At 39.1% G+C, this 22,034-nt stretch overlaps 1 protein-coding gene across 4 annotated transcripts in view; it reads left to right on the top strand.

Moving 5' to 3' along the window:
* Positions 1-22,034, top strand: part of AKAP13 (A-kinase anchoring protein 13) — a 356,454-nt gene that overhangs the window by 276,174 nt on the left and 58,246 nt on the right. For all 4 annotated transcript variants that reach the window (XM_025390973.1, XM_025390974.1, XM_025390972.1 and 1 more), the window contains 3 exons: positions 2,414-2,522; positions 14,720-14,774; positions 17,617-17,749. In XM_025390973.1, the coding sequence (XP_025246758.1) occupies positions 2,414-2,522; positions 14,720-14,774; positions 17,617-17,749 (297 nt within the window). The remainder of the gene's footprint in view (positions 1-2,413; positions 2,523-14,719; positions 14,775-17,616; positions 17,750-22,034) is intronic.

The following is a 22,034-nucleotide window of genomic DNA, read 5'->3' as shown; positions in this document are numbered from 1 at the left end:
TGTGGATTTGTAAACAATCATAGATCAAGACCCATATATCCTTTCAGATTCAGCTCAAGCTCATTCAAATGGCTTGCCTAAGGTGGTATAAGTGGCTATTAGCTAAACAGTATTAAACTCAGAGTTCCTGGCTGTTAATTTCACTGCTTCTTTCCAGGTTTTGGAGTAGGTGAATTTTAATGAGGAAATAAGAATGATTTAATTTTCTTAATATTGTTTATTTTCTGAGATGGATGTTTCCAGGAATTTGACAGATAACCCTGGATTTTAGTAAGACATTACTACCACTGATGTGTTTCTAAAAATGGACTATCTTTCTGAAGCGGACTTTCTGATTCAGTCTTTCTAGATTAAGTTGTTGTTTTAGTGCCTTGCTATGCTTAGCCTTCCTGGAATCTCTACTTAACCATAGTTTTTATCTTGTATGGAACCTCAGAGTGGGTATTTGAGCTGCTTGTATCATTCTGATCTGGATGAGTTGCCTGCAGCCAACTTCCTGTTAAAAGTCTCTGCCTTTCACTGAGGTCATTTTTTAGACCTCACAGTTGTATTTGAAACATAGCAACTGTTTACCTCAGCTGCCATGGTTACACATGAAACAAGCTCTAAATAATCAGAAGTCTGGCCTAATTGAGTCAAGTTCATGCTAGTAACGGATTTTTCATTGCTTCTCTTTCAACATGTGTGAGTCATAAGGAGGCAGATTTCATTCTGTGAAGGGAAGGGATTAATGATAAAGTCAGTTAACAATTGGAATGGGCTCTTTTTTTGTGTGTGTGGGTTTTTTTTGTTTTTGAGACAGATTCTCGCTCTGTAGCTGAGGCTAGAGTGCAGTGGCGCGATCTCGACCTCGGCTCACTGCAAGCTTCGCCTCCCGGGTTCACGCCATTCTCCTGCCTCAGCCTCCTGAGTAGCTGGGACTACAGGCACCCGCCACCGCATCTAGCTAATTTTTTTGCATTTTTAGTAGAGACAGGGTTTCACCGTGGTCTCCATCTCCTGACCTCACGATCCGCCCACCTCGGCCTCCCAAAGTGCTGGGATTACAAGCGTGCGCCACCGCGCCCGGCCAGGAATGGGCTCTTATCATCAGAAGTGTGCTAGTGGACACTAGACAACTGTCTTTCAGGGATATTGTACCAGGAACTTCTACAGGTGGTTGGATTACATGGTCTCAAAGCTGCTGTGAATTTACTGAGAGTTAAATTGTCAAATTTCAGTTACCTCTATGTTCATGTAGAATCAGTATCATCTTAGAAGAGGATAGGGAAGAGATTTAGGCTTCTTTCCAGATACATTGTTGCTTTGTTTGTGACCTTAAAACTCTTTACTTGAATCTCAGTATTCCAATTATTTAAAACCAGAGGCCAGGCCTGGCGATTCACGCCTATAATCCCAGCATTTTGGGAGGCTGAGGTGGGCGGATCAGTTGAGCTCAGGGGTTTAAGACCAGCCTGGCCAACATGGTGAAACCCTGTCTCTACCAAAAATACAAAAAATTAGCTGGGCATGGTGGTGTGCGCCTGTAATCCCAGCTACTCAGGAGGCTGAGGCGGGAGAATCACTTGAACCCGGGAGGCGGACATTGCAGTGAGCCGAGATCATGCCACTGCACTCCAGCCTGGGCCACAGAGTGAGACTCTGTCTCAAAAATAAAAATAGGCTGGGTGTGGTGGCTCACGCCTGTAATCCCAACACTTTGGGAGGCCAAGGTGGGCGGATCACAAGGTCAGGAGTTTGAGACCTGCCTGACCAACATGGTGAAACCCCATCTCTACTAAAAATACAAAAATTAGCTGGGTATGGTGGTGCACACCTGTAATCCCAGCTACTCAGGAGGCTGAGGCAGGAGAATCGTTTGAACTGGTAGGCGGAAGTTGCAGTGAGTCAAGATTATGCCATCAGCTAGGGTGACAGAGTGAGACTCTGTCTAAAAAAGTAATAATAATAAAGTAAAATCAGAATACTGTTACCAATATTCTACTATATCTGTATGAAGGAGTATTTAGATTTTCAAAGAAAAAGTATTGTATGTAGTTTGATATTTCCAGTGAAATTATTTTTATGTGATTATGCATCCAGCAGATATTTATTAAGTACTTACTAAGTTTGAAACATTGTTAGGTGCTATGAGGGATACAGAACCACTGTAAAGAATGGATACTCTAATGATCCCCATTTTCAGATGAGAAAACTAAGCCTCAGAAAAGCTAAGTAACTTTTCTGAAATTGAGCAGCTGTTAAGTAGCAGGAGCAGACTTTAACCTATGTCTGTCTGACCACAAGGCCTGTGCTCTCACCCCCTTCTGTACTGCCTTATTTTACTATGTAGGTCTAATTATAAGGTTTTATGCTTACCTGGAAATATGAGAGCATATGCTTACAACCTGTTCTTTACTCTTTTACTTCACAGATATGTCACAGATCTAAGCAGCAGGGATTTAATTACTGTACATCCGCCATTTCCTCTCCATTGACAAAATCCATCTCATTAATGACAATCAGCCATCCTGGATTGGACAGTGAGTATACTACTTTTTTAAAAAATTAAATATATTAAATCTTAACCACTGTTCCTATTATTTTTCTCACTTTAAGGCCTAATAACATTACCTGCGAAAATTTGCTTGCTGCTGCTTTGAATGAATGGCTTAGCACTTAAACAGAAAAGGTGACATAGAGTTCATCATGAGATCTTCCTTCTTTTGCTACCTAAAAATATCCATAATACATTAAGTTTATTGTATTTGTGGGCACTTTTTTTTTGTTTTTTGTTTTTTGTTTTGAGATGGAGTCCCGCTCTATTGCCCAGGCTGGAGAGCAGTGGTGCGATCTTGGCTCACTGCAAGCTCCACCTCCTGGGTTCATGCCATTCTCCTGCCTCAGTAGCTGGTACTACAGGCGCCCACCACCACGCCCAGCTAATTTTTTGTATTTTTAGTAGAGACAGGGTTTCACCCTGTTAGCCAGGATGGTCTCAATCTCCTGACCTCGTGATCCGCCCCTCTTGACCTCCCAAAGTGCTGGGATTACGGGTGTGAGCCACCGCGCCCAGCCAGACACAGTTTTTAAACATTTTTTATTTTGAAGTAATTTTAGAGTTGAAAAATAGTTATAAATAATGTTCACTGGGGAAAAAAAAATTGCAAAAATAGTACAAAGTATTCCCATGTATTCTTCACTTCTAGTCTTCATATGTTAGAATACTTGTTTCACCGGCCTCTCCCCCTCTCTTTGTCACTCCCCTTAAAGATTTTTTCTGAAACATTTGAGAGAGTAAGTTGTATCCGTAACACTCCTTCACCTCTAATTTAGTGTATATTTCCTAAAAACAAAGATATTCTCTTATATTACCATAGTATATGAGTACCATATACGGGCCTTCTCTGGCTACTGAGTGCTAGCATTAGTATATAAGAGTACCTTATACTCTTATATACTATGATAATACTATATTACCATAGTATAATTATCCAAATCAGGAAATTAATGTCAATAAAATTATGTTATCTAATATGCACACCTTATTCAGATTTCAAATTTTCTCACTTATTTCTGGGTCCAAGATTCAGTCTAAGAACATATATTGAATTAAGTTGTCATGTCTCTTTAGACCTCTTTAATCTAAAAAGTTCCTCAGTTGATCCCTGTCTTTCATGAATTTGTCAGTGGAGAAAACTGGCACAGTAACTGACCTGAGCTTTTCAACAATGTCAAGCTCAAGAAGGACAAAGCAAGTCTGAGACAGAGATTTAGTTCTGTGAGGGCCAGTAGGATTACATCTGAAAGGGGTTAGTGGACCTGTATGCAGGTTCAGATCAACTGGCGATGGAAGTTATGTAGAGCTGTCATGGCACCCATAAGCACAGGGCCTTGCGATGCTCAGAAACATACTTGGATTGGATCAGTGTTGTTTTGTCACAAAGCAACTTGTTCTTTGAGAAGCCTCATTTTTTATTTTTTAAATGTTGATTTTTTATGAGTAGTTGCTGTGTGGGATCTGGATATAAAGATTAAATTCTCATTAAAGAGGGAGTGAGTGATACATTATGTTCTTTGCTGAAAGAGCATGTATCTTGGAGGCTGAAGCCAAGGAAATAAACACATTCTCCTGGTGTTTCTGGGGTTTCCTCATTATTCCCTGATATAATTCAGTTTAAGAGTTGAGAAGCAGATGCCCTGTATTTATGGGATGTTCCATGTCACTTCATGACTTACTGGAATCCTAATTTTTAAAATTTTCACAGTGGAATTAAGACATAATGGATGATTCTAGCCAGACATGGTGACACATGCCTGTAGTCCGGCTGCTTCAGAGGCTGAGGCAGGAGGATCATGAGCCCAGGAGGTCAAGGCTGCAGTGAGCTGTGATGGCACGACTGCATTCCAGCCTGGGTGATAGAGTGAGACACTGCCTCAAAACAAAAAGAGAGAGAGAGAAAGACATAATGGATGATTCTGTTAAATTTTTTCTTGTTTTCATGTGATTAATATTTCAAGTACAAATCTAGCCTACTTGACAAAAGGTGTCTAATGAAGACTTATTTTCAAAGATGTGTCCCCCAGAACTGTGACAGAAATAGCTTTTCCTGTTTTTGCTTGTTTTGATTTTTTTTTTAATTTGGCTTTGAGTTAGAGGTTTGGCTTGTATAGAATGGAAATTACAATTGAATAGTTTGCAGTGAATTTGATAAGCCAGAATGCTAGCACTCAGTAGCCAGAAAAGGCCAGGAAGGCTCTCTAAGTGAGACATTTCAGCTCAGTGTGCCCTCCTTCTGTGACCAGCAAGCATCATGACATAGAGGATATTGTGCTTCTACAGCAACAGATACCTAGTACCAACAGAATGTATCCCAAAGAGAGACCTTTTTCCTATATTTTGTGACCCACTTTCTTTCCTTGTGGATGAAACACTTCATTATTTTTCCTTCACAAAGCAAGGTGCTTTTGGACTGTGTTTTCAGTTGCTATCCAAACACTATAAATAATACAGCTAACTCCCAAAAGCACTATTCTAGAGGTTCTGACACACAGAGCTTTTCTTCCCATTGCTGATAATTTTTCTGCTCAACTCACCTAGGGAACCTGATTTCAGTAGTAGACTACTGTCAAAAGTAGAGCTTCAAGCAAGAGTTTACGCCTTTCATCCAAATATAATACCCTCATTCTGATTTGTAGCGTGCATTTCACGCAGACTGGAATGATAGCTAGCCCCACGTACCTTTCTAATACCATATGCTGCAACAGAAGGACCCATCAACCTTAATGTCACTGTTTCTCCTTAGTTCCTCCTATATACAATTAAAATAGTTTCCCAACTGTATTTGTTATTCTACACTAGAAACATAATACATCATTTTGGAAATGTTAAAATTCTGACTGAAGAGAAGACTAAAACTTGTGTTAAAGTGTGTGTGGTATGCCTTAAGCATCGGGATAGCTGGATATTTTATAATTTGCTCCAGACTCAAGTGTTCAATTCCAAATCACTTAAATACTCAGCATGACTCATCTATGGTCATATTCTCCCTAACTGAAATAGTGTAATAGTTAAAATCCTCAGTGATTTTTAAAGCCTAAAATGTTTGGTACACTTAAAATATTTTAACTGATATTTTAAGCACACTTAGTGGCTGTATTACTTTGAGCTTGTTACTGAAACTCTCTGCCTCAATTCAGCTGTTAAATGGGGATGATAATGTGATGTGGCTTAAATCTGACTTTATTTGAAGTCCATAGCATATTTTCTGTCACATAATGAGCACATGCTGTCATTGTGGAGTGTGATTGTTCACAATAACCAGAACAGCGCCAGGGTCCATTTTTCTCTGCCCAGAGCTTAAACAAGGTTAGACGTTGCTCACCATTGCTAGAACATTGTCTCTTGTTGTCTTGCACTTGGCTGTTTATTGTGAGCGTGCTTGTTTAGGAACAGAATGTTTTCTAAACTCATCCTAATCTCACTGCTTTCCAGCTTTTACCTGTGCTCTTTTTCCTTCTAAAGAAATTATTAGTTGCCTCGACCACAGTTTATCACAGCTGTCAGTAAAACTTGAGCATTTCTGAAAATGTATTTCCACTGAGCTGTTGTCCAGAATGTCTTTTGTTGGGTCATTTGCTGGATTAGAAAAGCAGTCAAACTTGCAGCATTATTTCTAAGCTGGGATCTGTTTTTAAAAAAATCTATTGATGTAAAGGAAAATACTGAGTAGAGAGGGTGACTAAAATATTTCTGTGTCACTTTCTGGGATGGAGAGCAGGCAAGCAGTAGCTTCTTTAGGAACCACAGAGGATGGGAAAAGCTGCAGTGCCTCCTGTCTTGGACTTACTGTCTTGATTTGAAGGGTGAGATATGATAAGTGTGACCTGCCGGCCATTTTTTAGGGGGTCGCAGTAGCACAGGTGCTGGCTGTGTCATGAGGCTTGGTGCCTGTGAGGACTGCCCTGAGGGAAACCTCTCCATGGAATGTGTGCACAGCATTTCTCCTCCTTGCATCAGAGAAAGATTATGTGGGGCCTTTTTCTCCCACTGTACTGTGAAATGTAAATGGTTTCTTGATAGAACTTAAAAAAATTTTTTTATTTTTACATGTATAGAATTCAGTTATGACAGATGATCTTTTTTTTTTGATACGGAGTCTGGCTCTGTCAGCCAGGTTGTAGTGCAGTGGTGGGATCTCTCACTGCAAGCTCCTCCTCTTGGGTTCACGCCATTCTCCTGTCTCAGCCTCCCAAGTAGCTGGGACTACAGGCACCTGCCACCACGCCCGGCTAATTTTTTTTTGTATTTTTTAGTAGAGACGGAGTTTCACCTTGTTAGCCAGAATGGTCTCGATCTCCTGAGTCGTGATCCGCCCGCCTCGGCCTCCCAAAGTGCTGGTCTTACAGACGTGAGCCACCACGCCCGGCCCAGATGATCCCTTTCTATGGCTGTATTTTTAACCTTTTCATTGCTCCCACCCAGAAGATGCCTCAAATAATAATCTGCTTGATTACATCCCTGGAAACACATTAGTGGTGATATGTTGAAAGGGGTATTGGACCCATTAGATGTTTTAATTTCATATGCTTCTTAATGAGATTTCATTTTCCCATTCATTTTGTGTGGTGTGTTACAGGTTGAGCATCCCTAATTTGAAAGTCTGAAATGCTCCAAAATCTGAACCATTTGAACACCAACATGATGCCACAAGTGGAAAATTCCATGTATGAGGCCTTAACAAAATTATGTAAAATATTATATAAAATTACCTTTGGGCTATGTATATAAGCTATATATGAAACAAATGAATTTCATGTTCAGATGTGGTTCCCATCCCCAAGATGTCTCATCATATATATGCAAATATTCCAAAATTCAAAATCTGAAATACTTCTGACCCCAAGCATTTCAGAAGGAATACTCTATGTGTATCACAAAGAAGGGCACTTTACCTTGGAGTCATTTTTATAACTTCGCTTATGGCATGTGAGTTTGCCAAGTTTCTTAAGCATGTTTTGATGGGAGCAGTAACTTGTAATTGTGTGGCATGCATTAGACTATGACAGCTAAGGCCGTCTTGAGAGCTGAACTGTGGCAGTTATATATCTGTACCAGATCTTTAAAAAGGTAAAGGACCTGTGTGACCAAAGATCAAGGTGGGCCTCTGAAAAGTTAGGCATCAGTGCTATTGAGGATATTTTATCTCTGTTTTCTGGATTTCTTCTCTAACTGTGATGGAAATTTACTGAAGTATGTGTATATCTATGTGTGTGTGTGTGTGTGTGTATATATATATATAAAAGTGTATATATATATATTCTTAGCACAGTTCTGTTTGGAAAAGATAACATTGACAAATACATCAGAACAAAAATGTAATCAGACTTCTTTTTGACGTTATTAAATTGTAAAACTGAAAAACTTGCGTGTTCATTAAATATATATGAAATATAAACTTTAAATCAAATACCTTATAAAATTGAATTGCTATGTTACCAGAACATTTCCTTTATATAATATATATATATGTTGGAGATTTCTGTTTGTCAGGGATACACTAGATACTCATCACTTAAGGTTTTTCCTTATGATCTATGATTTTGTGACGCATGAAAGGGATGTTCTTAGATTCTGGGTAATAGGAGCAGCTCATTTTCATTTTGTAAATCCGTTTCACATTTGGAGGCACATCAGAACACACAGTAGTATCTTACTTTTGCACAAGACTCTCACTGCCTGACAAACTAGTGTGTATTTGTACCAACATTTCTTTTATCTATTACGTGCAGTGGCTGCAACAGCAAACAGTGATGTCACTTAGCATTTATCTGGGGTATGGAGTTGCTTTCATATTAGATAGGTACAGGGCTTTTTCTCTCATTTCATTTAGGACATTGAGATTCCAGAAAGTCAGATAAAGGGAAGTTCGTTTATTAATGTGTTTATCGAGTAAATATTTGAGTACCTACTCTTTTCCATATACCAAGCTAGACAGTGGTAGGAGAGGGGAGAACTCACAGGTAGGGTTGCTTTCCTCACCACATTTACAGATGAGAACAAGTGAATCTAATAGAAAATGGTAAATGCAGTAACTTAAACATTTGATGTTATAGGACTGACAGACCTAAGGGGTCAGAGAAGGCTGACTGAGGAGAAGTAATATTAAAGTTTGGACCAGAAGGAAACTGGGAATTAGCTGGGTGAATTAGTATGTAGAAAGCAAGACTGCGGAATTTCGGCCTCTTGCCTGAGGGAAATGGAATCATTTACGTTGATTAAATTGATCCAATAATTGATTAGAACACTTCAGGCTAACTATGGGGAGGAGAGATTGGATCAGTAGAAGGCTTGTTATGTTATGTTATGTTATGTTATGTTATGTTATGTTATGTTATGTTATGTTATGTTATTTTTAAGACGGAGCCGTCGCCCAGGCTGGAGTGCAGTGGCGCTATCTCAGCTCCTGCCTCAGCCTCCTGAGTAGCTGGGATTACAGGTGCCTGCCACTACGCCCAGCTAATTTTTTGTATTTTTAGTAGAGACGGGGTTTCACCATGTTAGCCAGGCTAGTCTCGAATTCCTGACCTCATGATTTGCCCGCCTCGGCCTCCCAAAGTGCTGGGATTACAGGCATGGGCCACCACGTCTGGCCAATAGAAGGCTTTTGCAGGATTCAGGTTACAGTAATAGACCATGTCCTAAACCAAGGCAGAGAGCAGTGGCAATAGGGGAGGAATAGAGGCTGAGCTAGAAGACAAAGTAAAGAAGCCTGAGTGAAGTGTGATATAAGGATTCAGAGATAGTGCCCAGGTTTCCGTTTTGAGTAATGAGTTAGATGTTGGTACCACTCACTAAGTGAAGGAACACAGGAGGAGGAACAGTTCTGCAGGAAAATATAAGTTCGCTTACGTGCTTTTGGAGCTGTAGCTGCCTGTGGAACATCCACCCACAGGTGAGCAGGGAGAGGAATGAGCCTAGAGCTAAATAGAGAGATCTGGCTTCCAGATTAGAAAGATGTGACTCACCAGTGTCTTGTATGCAGATTGTCGTTAAGAGGTAGAGTGAATGAGGAGATTTGGGGTGAGGGAGAAGAGAGCCAGATATGGAATCCTGAGGAACACCACTAGTAGATGTTTTTAGTATACTTTTAAGAAAGAGAACCCCAGGTATGAATTGTGATCATTCTTGTTTTCATAATCTAACAGGTATGTATTTATTAGCCGAATTTTTTAGAAACTGCATTAGAATTCTGTATATTCAGAAATGGAGATGAGAATGTAAACAAATTATTACATCATTCACCATTTCCCGGAACCACATAGTCCATTGACATTATACTGTTTCCCCGTATGCTGAAGGTCCTGGCGTAATCTGTGCATGCTCTAATGTCTTCTGTGAACCTCCTCAGCTCAGCAGCAGATGCGGCCAGCAAGGCGGATCTCCATCAGCATCTCTCCGCTCCTCCTTAAGTCTAAAACTCTCTTTTCTCTTGGCTCTTCTTATTCCAGTGATGAGGAGGAGGAGTTGCATAGTAAGTAAGCAACTTTGGTGTCCAGTGACTGTTCTTGAAGGTCTGACCAGCTCAGAAAATGCTATAGGCTTGGTACTAAGAAATTGTTTGGAGGCTTTTAGCCCCTTGCATGCCATCCTTTGTAAGTCATTTGTCTTTATGCTTGCCTTTGAGAATTGGTTTGGATAGAACATTTGTTGTCTTCTGTGTAGTACTGACACTGAGCCACTGGCCTCCTGATTCCAGGGCACAAGATATCTTTCCAGCACACAGATACCCTCAAAGGTGTAGGGGATGTGTTCCCATCCCATTGTGTACTCTTTGTAATAGTATTGTGTGCTAATTTCACAAAACTTTTTATTTCACAATGTAAATTTTATTTTCCTTGTTTTGTTGTTCTGTCTCATGGGACAGATATCTAGATGTTCATCTGTGGTATTTAAAAGCTATTTTTACACTTTTTTTCTTCTCCTTTTCAGACCATTTCTTTAAAAATACCTTTCCTTTAAGATTAGACCCTATGGATTAGAGGGAGGGAGTTATATATGTATTTATCTCCTACTTTCTCTCTCCTTTTGAACTTTTATTTTTTCAGTTCTTTGGATAAACTGTAGGCTTCAAATGAATACATTCTTACTTGATAATGCCTAGTATAAAAACTTTACAAGGTATCAATTTAAGTAAACTTGGAAAAGAAATAAATTCCCCCTTCATGAAAATTACTGTCTTCAATTGTGGAAGATTTCTAGAATATTCCAGGATTGCTTTTAGTGGAGAAACCACTTATAATAGAAAATTAAATAATGAATTGTTTTTACATAACTAGTATTATGAGTCTGAGACAATTACCATACCCGTATGATTAAGCACCCCAATTCCCTACCACTTGCTGATTCTAAGTTTCAGCAATATTAAGTGTTGCTCAAGCTGGCATTTTCACACCATTCTTAAAGGGAAATGCATTATGCACAGTAAGACAGTTAATTTGCTTTTAAATGGAGGCCTTATTAAAGATTTGGTATATTTTTCACTAATAAAACATGTTTGAAAAATAGACACAGGATAAGATGATCCCAGTTGCAATAGGAGGAAAGTTGTGAAAATCCCCTGTAACTTTGGGTATTCAGAAATTGTCAAAGCTGTTTCATTTCAGAGTATTTGTGATAGGCCAGATGCGGTGGCTCACACCTCTAATCCCAGAACTTTGGGAGGCCGAGGCAGGCAGATTACTTGAGGTCAGGAGTTTGAGACCAGCCTGGCCAACATGGCGAAACCCTGTCTCTACTAAAAAACAAAAAATTGGCTGGACATAGTGATGAGCACCTGTAGTCCCAGTTACTCAGGAGACTGAGGCAGGAGAATTGCTTGAACCTGGGAGGCGGAGGTTGCAGTGAGCAGAGATCATGCCACTACACTGTAGCCTGAGCAACAGAGTGAGACTCCATCTCAAAAAAAAAAAAAAAAAATCAAAGTATTTGTAATATACTGGGAAGTAGCCTAGTCAGCATGACAGATAAACCAAGGTCCCAGCCGGGCACAGTGGCTCACGCCTGTAATCTGTAATCCCAGCACTTTGGGAGGCTGAGGCAGGCGAATCACGAGGTTGGGAGTTCAAGACCAGTCTGGCCAACATAGTGAAATCCTGTCTCTATTAAAAATACAAAAAATTAGCCGGATGTGGTTGCGGGTTCCTATAATCCCAGCTGTTCGGGAGGCTGAGGTAGAAGAATCGCTTGAACCCAGGAGGCAGAGGTTGCAGTGGCCGAGATGGTGCCATTGCACTGCAGCCCAGGCCACAGTGTGAGACTCCATCTCAAAAAAACAAACAACAGCAGCAGCCAAGGTCCTGCTAATACAGAATTATAATCCTATAACAGCACTGGTCGCTCAGTTAATCCAACACAATGGAACCTTAAAAATATGGAAGCTTGCAGAAACTTTTGAATCAAATATCTTCTCAAAATGTGTTCCTTAAATTCAAAAATACTAGTAAGAATTATGTGTGGGCAGGGAGAACCAAAAGAAGGGAGGGGTTGGTTCATGGCCAAATATTAGTAAATTTAGGCAACTCTGGGTTAAGAAGGTTTAAAATGCTAATGTTGTGTTACATTGTGGATTTTCAAGGCAGAGTTCAATATACTGTTTCTCCCAAATGTATTAACTAGGAAACCACAGTATGTGCAGCACTGTATACATTTCATGAAACTGGTGTTCCATGGAACACACTCTGAAAAATATTCGACTGTGTCCATCCAGTAGTTCCACCCTGAAGTTCCTGGCTGTAGTATAAATCTGCAGGTTATTTCATGCCTTGAAAGATAATCTAGTTGAAATATATTATTTACCCACAATAATACTTTGCAGGCTAACTTTAATGACAAGTTTCGTTTCGTTTCTTTTGTCCATAATTTTGTCATGGAAGTAGCATTGGTTGTTTTCTACTCTTAGATGCTCTGAAAACTTGATGACACTTTAGGAATTTCAGAGGCACTGGTGGATTAATTACTGTTTTCAGAACCACATCTAAAAGGTCATTATAACTTAACTAAAATTTTTAGCAGTGGAGAAGTTGAAAATATTGTAGGAGTCATAGATTCTCCTAGTACTCAATCACATATTTGTTCAGTTTTTAATTTATTCCACAGATATCTACTGGAAGCTTATTATTGGCCTGGTTTTGTGTTGGTTGGTATTTTTTTGCATTATGAATTTTATTTTTATTTAGTTCATATTACTAGGGTGGTAACTTACTAAGTAATTGCTTAAATGTATAATAGAATCCAGGCAAGCTTAGAAAATTTAATGCTGCTTATATCACTGAAGTTTCCTTGGGCAGAAAAAGTTTTAAAACCCCTGATTTTTTTTAAAATCCTCTTGATTTTTTTTAAGTACACTGAGACATCATGAAATTAAAATGCTGATAGTTTATACCTAGATTATATGGAACCTGGAAATGAATCCCAGATATTCTTATTCTGCTAATCTTTCCCTCTCACCTAGCTGTTGTTACCATGTGTCGTAAGTGAAATAAATAGAAGAAGAACCCCAAATTGGGAAAAAGGGAAAAAAATACGGAAGGCAATCTCTTGAAGACTTAGAATTTAAGGTTTCTTATGTATTATTCCTACTTGTTGGCAATTTAAATTTAGCCAGGTGCAGTGGCTCACACCTGTAATCCCAGCACTTTGGGAAGCTGATACAGGAGGATTGCCTGAGCCCAGGGGTTCAAGACCAGCCTGGGCAACATGGCAAGTCCCTGTTTCTAAAAAACAATTTTTAATAATAATAAAAATAATAACTACAGTTTTGGATTTCTGTTCAGAATCCAAAACAGTTTGAGAGTTGAAGAGTTTCAAATGCTGGTAATCTGGGAGTTTTTTTGTTTGTTTTTGTTTTTGAGATAGAAAGTCGCTCTGTCACCCAGGCTGGACTGCAGTGAAGCGATCTCAGCTCACTGCAGCCTCTGCCTCCTAGGTTCAAGCAGTTCTCCTGCCTCAGCCTCCTGAGTAGCTGAGACTACAGGCACGCACCACTACGCCTGGCTAATTTTTGTATTTTTAGTAGAGAAGGAATTTCACCATGTTGGTCAGGTTGGTCTTGAACTCCTGACATCAAGTGATCTGCCTGCCTCAGTCTCCCAAAGTGTTGGGATTACAGGCATGAGCCACTGTGCCTGGCCCAAATGCTGGTTAACTGGTAGTAGAACATCTTCAAGTCTCTGTCAGATTATCAGGTTAAAGTTTGGCTCACAGTAGTCTCAGAGATCCTTGAAACCAACCTCAAGGAAAAAGGAGGGTGTTTTGTCTAAATCGTTACAATAGTGATATAGGGTAACCTTTATTTCCCTGGAATATACATGGAAATAGTTCTGATCTCCTGAAAACTGAAAATCATTTATCACTGTAACTGAGGCCTTGCTCTCATCTAAGTCTTCAGTAACTCAACCTTTATTAACATGTGGTAGATCAAAATAATGATAATATTCCTTCTGTTTTTTCTTCATGTTGCCCTATCTAACATAGTCTTAGAATTTTAATGATCTGCAGCAGTTTATGGCCCAGTAGTTGTGGAAGGAAGAAGTATGCATCTGCCTCATTCATTATTATCTCTATTAGCCTGGAAAGGACTTTGCCATCTGTTTTATCTCCCTCATTTCACAGATGAGGAAATGAAGTCCAAAGGTCTCATCCCAAATTAGTGACAGGGCCAAGACTTGATAAGCCAGCTCTGATGCTCTTTCCTGGTTACTAATCTTTTTCTAGCAATTCTCATGAAAATATTAGAGATGAGCTAGATTTTTAGTATAGAAACATTTAAAAGCAGTATTAGCAGGGATGAAATATGACATTTAATTTCCTATTCTATATTCTTCCTATGATGTCATCTCAGAAGGATGGTTTGTGCAAACTTAAGATTGTTAAGAACTGGAATTAAACCTGCTTCGTATATGTTTAAGCATTAGAAAAGTTATTTTGAGTCTTTTCAATTACTTGAGTCGCGGATTAAACTTGCTTGCTTTATGAGAAATTCACTGCCTACTTCTGGTTCTAATTTGAGGGTTTCAAGTTTAATTTTTCCTTCTTTCAAACCTTTAGAAGGAGGAGGTACCATGTGCTGACTTTCATATGCTGTTTTTGCTTTAGCTATGTCATTGTGAATTTATAAATATTCTACCTGTCATGTGTTAAATTTTTTGGTTCTAACTTTTCCTCTGCCTTGTTTTCTAGATTCACGGCCCTTCCACAGTACCTTCCACAATACCAGTGCTAATCAGACTGAGAGGTACTATAAACTTGTTACTCCTTTTTCCAGAAATGAAATGAAGAAAATTTAAAATCTCTTAGGCCATTTAATTACATAAACTAAGTTAATTGAGCTCATCGGATTCTTCTTTGAGTGATAAATTTGGAATAATGATTAAGGTGGTTTTATCATGAAGGCTGTATCTCTTAAAGTTAATGTCTTCAATCGTTTTCTTTGATTAATTACACTATCCTCGTGATAAAAATGGTTTGTATTTATTGATGTGAGGGTACACTATTATTTGATTTTATGAACTCATGCACACTTTGCTTATGGGGATTTTTCATTCCTAAATCTAACAGTTTAACAACATTTTGTTTCATGTTAGTGTCTCTGTGTGTGTGCAATTTATAATACTCTTAGCTATTTTAAGCTTTAAAGCTGTTTTCTTCTGTATACATGTAAATGGTACACAGCTCTGTCAGAGTAAATGAATTGCTTCTTTTTTTTTCTTTTTCCTTTTTTTGAGACGGAGTTTCGCTCTTGTTGCCCAGGCTGGAATGCAATGGCACGATCTCGGCTCACTGCAACCTCCGCCTCCTGGGTTTAAGCGATTCTCCTGCCTCAGCCTCCTGAGTGGCTGAGATGACAGGCATGCGCCACCATGCCTGGCTGATTTTGTATTTTTAGTAGAGACAGGGTTTCTCCATGTTGGTCAGGCAGGTCTCAAACTCCCGACCTCAGGTGATCCATCTGCCTCGGCCTCCCAAAGTACTGAGATTACAGGTATGAGCCACCACGCCCGGCCACGAATTGATTCTTTACTTGACAGCAAGCAGAAGATTTCTGTTCTGACTCATTATTTTAATTTCAGTTTTCATGCTTATGAGACGGAATATTCTACTTGAAGCATAATTCGGGTTCCTATAGCTGCCCTGCAGTTTTTTCTGAGTTGCCTTTTCACAGAGGCATCAGTTATGATTCTGATTCAGAACGCTTGCAATGAATGCTTTTCTTTTTTTTTTTTTTTTTTTGAGACGGAGTCTCGCGCTGTGTCACCCAGGCTGGAGTGCAGTGGCGCGATCTCGGCTCACTGCAAGCTCCGCCTCCCAGGTTCACGCCATTCTCCTGCCTCAGCCTCCGAGTAGCTGGGACTACAGGCGCCCGCCACCACGCCCGGCTAGTTTTTTGTATTTTTAGTAGAGACGAGGTTTCACCATGTTAGCCAGGATGGTCTCGATCTCCTGACCTCGTGATCCACCCGCCTCGGCCTCCCAAAGTGCTGGGATTACAGGCTTGAGCCACCGCGCCCGGCCTAATGAATGCTTTTCTTTGCACTGCTTTTACAGCTTATTTGTTCTTTCTCCTTTCTAGAGCAGTGGCTTTCATACCATTTCCCCATTATCTTAAAAACAGACTGCTTTGTTTTTTAAACAACACATATGTAAATAAACTTTGACTGTTGACAGGACCCCTTATGGTGCTGCTTCTGCCTGCCACCTGCCCTCTCACAGAGGCCCTAGAGGCAATCACTGCTGTTCTGTGGGAACCGTCTAAAATAACTATTTTAGAACACCTAAGCAAAGTGTAGTATAAATGGATGCCTTTTCTATGTAACGGATTGTTTATTCGAATGCCCAGCTTTTTTTTTTTTTTTTTGGAGCCAGAGTCTCACTGTGTCGCCCAGGGTGGAGGGCAGTGGCACAGTCTCAGTTCACTGCAACCTCCATCTCCTGTGTTCGCGCATGCCACCACACCCAGCTAATTTTTGTATTTTTCAGTAGGGACAGAGTTTCACCATGTTGGTGAGGCTGGTCTCGAACTCCTAACCTCGTAATTCGCCTGCCTCGGCCTCCCAAAGTGCTGGGATTACAGGCATAAGCACCACACCCGGCCCAAATGCCCAGCATTTAAGAAAATCAACCATTGCAAATTTCCTAAGTTAGAACATGTCCATCTTGGATGGACTTAGATTTTATGTAGCCTTCTCAAACAGGTAGATCAGTATATCTGAATCTACATAAAACTCCTAAAATTGATCTTTCAACACTCTGCCTCAATTCTACCTGCTACTCAGTACGTTCCCTCCTAAAATTGAAGCTAGCTGCATGGACCAGTCCACAGTCCTGATTGTCCAGCGTCCCAAAGGCTAGAAAAGAGTTGTGATCTGTACCGTTAAGGAACTTGGATATGTGGTCAGTCATAAGACTCCTTGGTTGGCAACTCCTATTAGCAAGTACCCTGTCATTCTGCTACATATATGGGTTTCCTTTCAAGCGCCCATTTGTTGCGAAGGAGTTTGTAGATTGAGTGCTATTGTAGATGAATAGATTTCCATACAAAATAATTATCTAATAATTGACAGGCTCTTTTTAACATGAAATCACTGAAAACCCATAATTAAAACATTAAAAATGGGCCAGGCGGTAGCTCACGCCTATAATCCCAGCACTTTGGGAGGTTGAGGTGGAAGGATTGTGTGAAGCCAGGAGTTCAAAATCAGCCTGGGCAATATAGCAAGACCCCATCTCTACAAAAAAATTAGAAAAATAGCCAGGCGTAGTGGCATGTGCCTTCAGTCTCAGCTTACTCTAGAGGCTGAGGCAGAAAGATCATATGAGCTCAGGAGTTCGAGGCTGCAGTGAGCTATCATCACACCACTCAGAGCAAGACTCTGTCTCCAAAACAAACAGGTGAGCGAAAAAACATTAGTGATGGATCTAAGGAAACTTAGCCAAGTTTTGATAACAGAACCTGGGTGTTGTGGCATACTGTGTTCTATAAAAAGCCATTCAGCAACCTTCATCTACCTTTTATTCTGCTTCACATTTATTTAACTTCTGTAGTCCTTTAAAAAAGTCAATCTTCTTGTTTTATTTAGTATAACAGAAGAGAACTATAATTTCCCGCCACAAAGCCTCTTCAAGAAAGATTCTGAATGGAAGAGTGCAACAAAAGTCAGTCGTACATTCAGCTACATCAAGAATAAAATGTCCAGCAGCAAGAAGAGCAAAGTAAGTATCACTGTGGGCATTGCTTGTGATCACCGTAGTCGGTCCTCAGTAGGATTCTGTCACAGCCTTTATCCACGCCAAAACTGGTTAAATCATGGGGACATAAATGAAAATAAATTTAGGATTACTCTCTGAAATCGCCTAATATGTAAAGGAAAATAATAAGAAAAATAACAAGAAGTGGAACTACCAGTTACTGAATTTTCACTATATGCTAAGTGCTTTCCATATATTATTTAACCCTTTCAACAGCCCTATCAGATAGGTATTATCTCTCTTTTCTAAAAGTGATGTACCTTACCAAGGATGCTCCTCTAATGTGAAGAAGTAGTTCAAACCAGATCTCTTTGGTTTCAAATCCCATCCTCTTAAACCACAGTGCTTAAATCTGTAATATCAGTTTAAATACAAAAGAAGGATTTTATGCCAAGATCAAAGGATTGAAAATATTAACGTTTGGGTTTAGAGGGAAGGATTATCCTACGGAAGATTACAAGAACTTTTAAGATTAATATCATTTCTTAGATCTATTTCTAATTAGGAGCATTTAGAACATATTCTCTTGGTGCTTAAGAGATTAAATAAATACTTAAACCAAGTGTGAGAGAGAGAGAGAGAGTGTGTGTGTGTGTGTGTGTGTGTGTGTATGTTTAGAGGGCTCCACTCTATCACCCAGGCTGGAGCACAGTGGTGTTCATGGCTCACTGCAGTCTTGAACTGCCAGGCTCAAGCAATCTCCTGCCTTGCACCTTAGCCTCCCAAGTAGCCAGGACTACAGTCATGCGCCATCATGCTGAGCTATGTTTAAATTTTTTTGTAGAGATGAAATCTTGCTATTTTGTCCAGGCCGGTCTAACTCCTTACCTCAGGCATTCCTCCTGCTGCAGCCTCCCAAAGCACTGGGTGTGATCCACCATGCCCAGCCTAAAGTAACATTTTTTATCTAGTTATTTTTTACATGCTCATTAGGGGAATCTTCAAAATCTAAAAGTAAAAGAATGAAAATCTCCTGTAATAACCCCACTTAGCGATAACTGTGCTTAATGTTTTGGTTTATGTATTTCTAATGTTTTTTAAAAATGTATTTTCAAAAGAAAGGGAGAAAAGAAGTTCACTTTCTTATACTGATTCCCAGTGCTAAACCAAAACTCATTCTATTTCAAGTCTGTGGGGAAAATCTTTTCGCCTCTCATACCCTATTTGTCTACCCACGACACCCTCTAACAAAATAAAGATATAAATAAATAAAAATTTGAAATCAGTTAAGGAACTCTTGCAAGCAATCACTGTGTATGTATGCACGTGTGTGTGTGTGTGTGTGTGTGTAGTATATACATGCATATACGATATATACACACATGTACATACATGCATACTAAGAAGTAAGGGAATAAATAAACATTGAATTCAATAATACTGTCATAAAAGGGCATCGCCTCCTCCCCCACAAAACAAGGTGCACTAAGCTGCTCAAACCCTTAATTCAGTGGGCTGATGGACATATAGCCAAAGTATTTTACCATGTTTTGTAAGATCTCTTGGTTTAGCAAATACATTCAGAGAAATTTTTCCACAAAACCTGCCACAAGAATTGTTTTCTCTTCATTTCTCCTGTCCAAGTACAGAATGGAGAGAAAGTAGGCAATCAGGGAGGGATACAAAGAGTCTAGCAAATTATTTCTAGCATAATCACACATTTAAGTATTAACTTCGGACTCAGCCTTGTTTTATAATTCAAAAAAAAAAATGAAGGTCAAAGAGGGTAGAATGCTTTACCAGTATTCTACATATTTACACATTGGCAGCCAGGCTTAAAATAGAGCCTTACCTATTTTACTTACCACTGCTGGCTTAGATAATAGTTGGTATCAACAAAAGAAAATCCCCTTGGATAGATCAATATAAATTAGCCAAATATTATTAAATGACTTGTATAGTCTTAGCATTCCTCTAAGTGTTAACAGGCACCTAAGAGAACTAAAGCTCATAGTCATGACCTTGAAAAACTTTATGGTATAGTTTGGATACATTCAAAAATTTTTTGTTGTTTTTTATTTTGCTTTTGAACTGCCGAATCTTGTCTTCAAACAAGCTTTTCATGGAAGACCAATAAATAAGTGGAGATTCCCCCTTTCTAGCCATCTCCCCAATGTCATGGAGTTTTAGAACAGAGCAGTGAATATACCACTGATCTCATGGATGAGGTAAAACACACACACAATGGGGAAAAAAACAATGTAAGATGGAATTTAGAAACTGGACCCTGACGTTTAAAAAAGTCTCATCTTGGCCTCCTTGTTTTACAGACTGAGGCACAGAGACATATGCTTCAAGTCACACAACCTCCTGTGATCTGACTTCATCATTTTGTGTTTAAACAAAATGTTACTATACAGTATAATTTTTTTCTTTTAACTTTTTAAATCTGAAAGGACTGGAGTTTGCTAGGAGGGGATGAGCAGAAAGGACAGGAGAAAACATACTTTGTGTTAGACTGAAATCTGTTATCACTGGTAGAAACTGTTTAGTGTCAGTTGATCTCTTGCCTTTGATCATCTCCTTTGTCAAAATGACAGCACTCTTTTGCAATTGAGATTGGTTCCTCTTTCAGACTTGGCTTCAAGATTTGATCTCTTGGGGCCATGCTGTGTTTAGCAGTGGAAACTCAAAAAATTACAAATTCGTAACCCTAGATTATAGTCCATTTCCCATTACCAAGTGTTTAGAGTGTCCTAGTGGCAACTGTAAGTCACCTTTTATAGTGAGTTGTTATTAGCTCACTTTTAAATAAAATTGGAACAGCTTGGCTTTTATCAATGTAGCAAAAGATGATTTTTAAAAAGTGTGGGGCATGGCACAGTGATACACACGTGTAATCTCAGTACTTTGAGGGTGAGATGAGAAGATCACTTGAGACCAAGAGTTCAAGGTCAGTCTGGGCAGTATAGTGAGATCTCATCTCTACAAAAAACTGTAAAATTAGCTGGGCGTAGTGGTGCACACCTGTGGTGCTACTCAGGAGACTGAGGCAAGAGGATCAGAGCCCAGGAGTTCAAGGCTGCAGTAAGCTGTGTGCACTCCAGCCTGGACAATGGAGTGAGATCCTGTCTCTTAAAAAAAAAAAAATGAGAAAGGAAAGAAATAGAGGAAAAGCAGTATGTTTTGTGTTAAATACCCTCACTATGCTATGTATCTGCATAGCATTCTACCATGCAGAAGTAATTTATTTTCTAAATGGTAACATAAAAATTAATGAATATTAAATTTTCTTAGCATAGTGATGCTAACTCTAATCTTGTTCTTAACTATTCAATAATGTTACTTCTCCATAATGTTAACAAATTGAAAGTGCTACTATGGATATTGACACTGATTTTTCTGTGAAAATCACAAATTTTCAGTTTTCCAAAATTATTTTTTAAATAGATGCTATGAGAGACCATCTGATCCAATTGTTTTATTAACCCACCATTCAATAAAACTAGACCTACATCTTTTAAAGGAAAAATTAAAAGCATCTACTGAATATGATATTAAAATGCCACCTGTAACTCAGAAAAGTGTCTAAGGATTATTTGAAAATGTCTGCTTTCCTTTTGCATGATATATATGTATCTTTATGAAAATAGGTTATAGTGATTAACCTAGATATATTCCATTCAGTTGTATAATTGTGATGATACACAGTTCTTAAACATGTCCAAAGAAGCCAAAAGCCAGTAGGCAGTAAACTGTTCACATTCCTAGGAGGGTAACAGTTTGTCTGGAGTACTGGGTTTTGTATATAAACTTAAAAAATTGAGTCCTTGATCCTATGTCCTTTTGAGAATTATCACCGACTGGCATAAGTGATTAGATTAAATATATTGTATGTTTTTGTTGAAAACGGGGGGGGGGCTAAACAGGAAGTAGAACAGGAAGACCGGCAGTTTCTGCTTTTGTCTTAGTATCTTTGAGAGATAGTGCTGTTTCCTGCTAAGTAATTTTGCATGTTGCAGAGTATTTAAACACTCATATGCATGATGTTCGAGTTCACAAAGGGAGTAGAATGACCCTCTTTAAACCATCCTATCACACTGGTTTTCTTTTTTCTAAACCACAGTTACTTTTGCACCAACCTAATACTAAGCTTTCTTCTTTGTAGACAAACAAGAGGTGGTTAGAAATGTTTTAGACAAATCTATTTGATTTGAAGTAGGTATTTTTGAGTGCACGGGTTAAATTCCTGCACAGCTGCAAGTATACTACATGACTTTGTAACAGGAAATTCAGTTAAAGCTCCTAG

This window comes from Theropithecus gelada, chromosome 7b, assembly GCF_003255815.1.
Source record: "Theropithecus gelada isolate Dixy chromosome 7b, Tgel_1.0, whole genome shotgun sequence".
Lineage (NCBI taxonomy): Eukaryota > Metazoa > Chordata > Mammalia > Primates > Cercopithecidae > Theropithecus > Theropithecus gelada.
The sequence above is the reverse complement of the archived record's forward strand: the minus strand, read 5'-3'. Positions and strand labels throughout refer to the sequence as shown.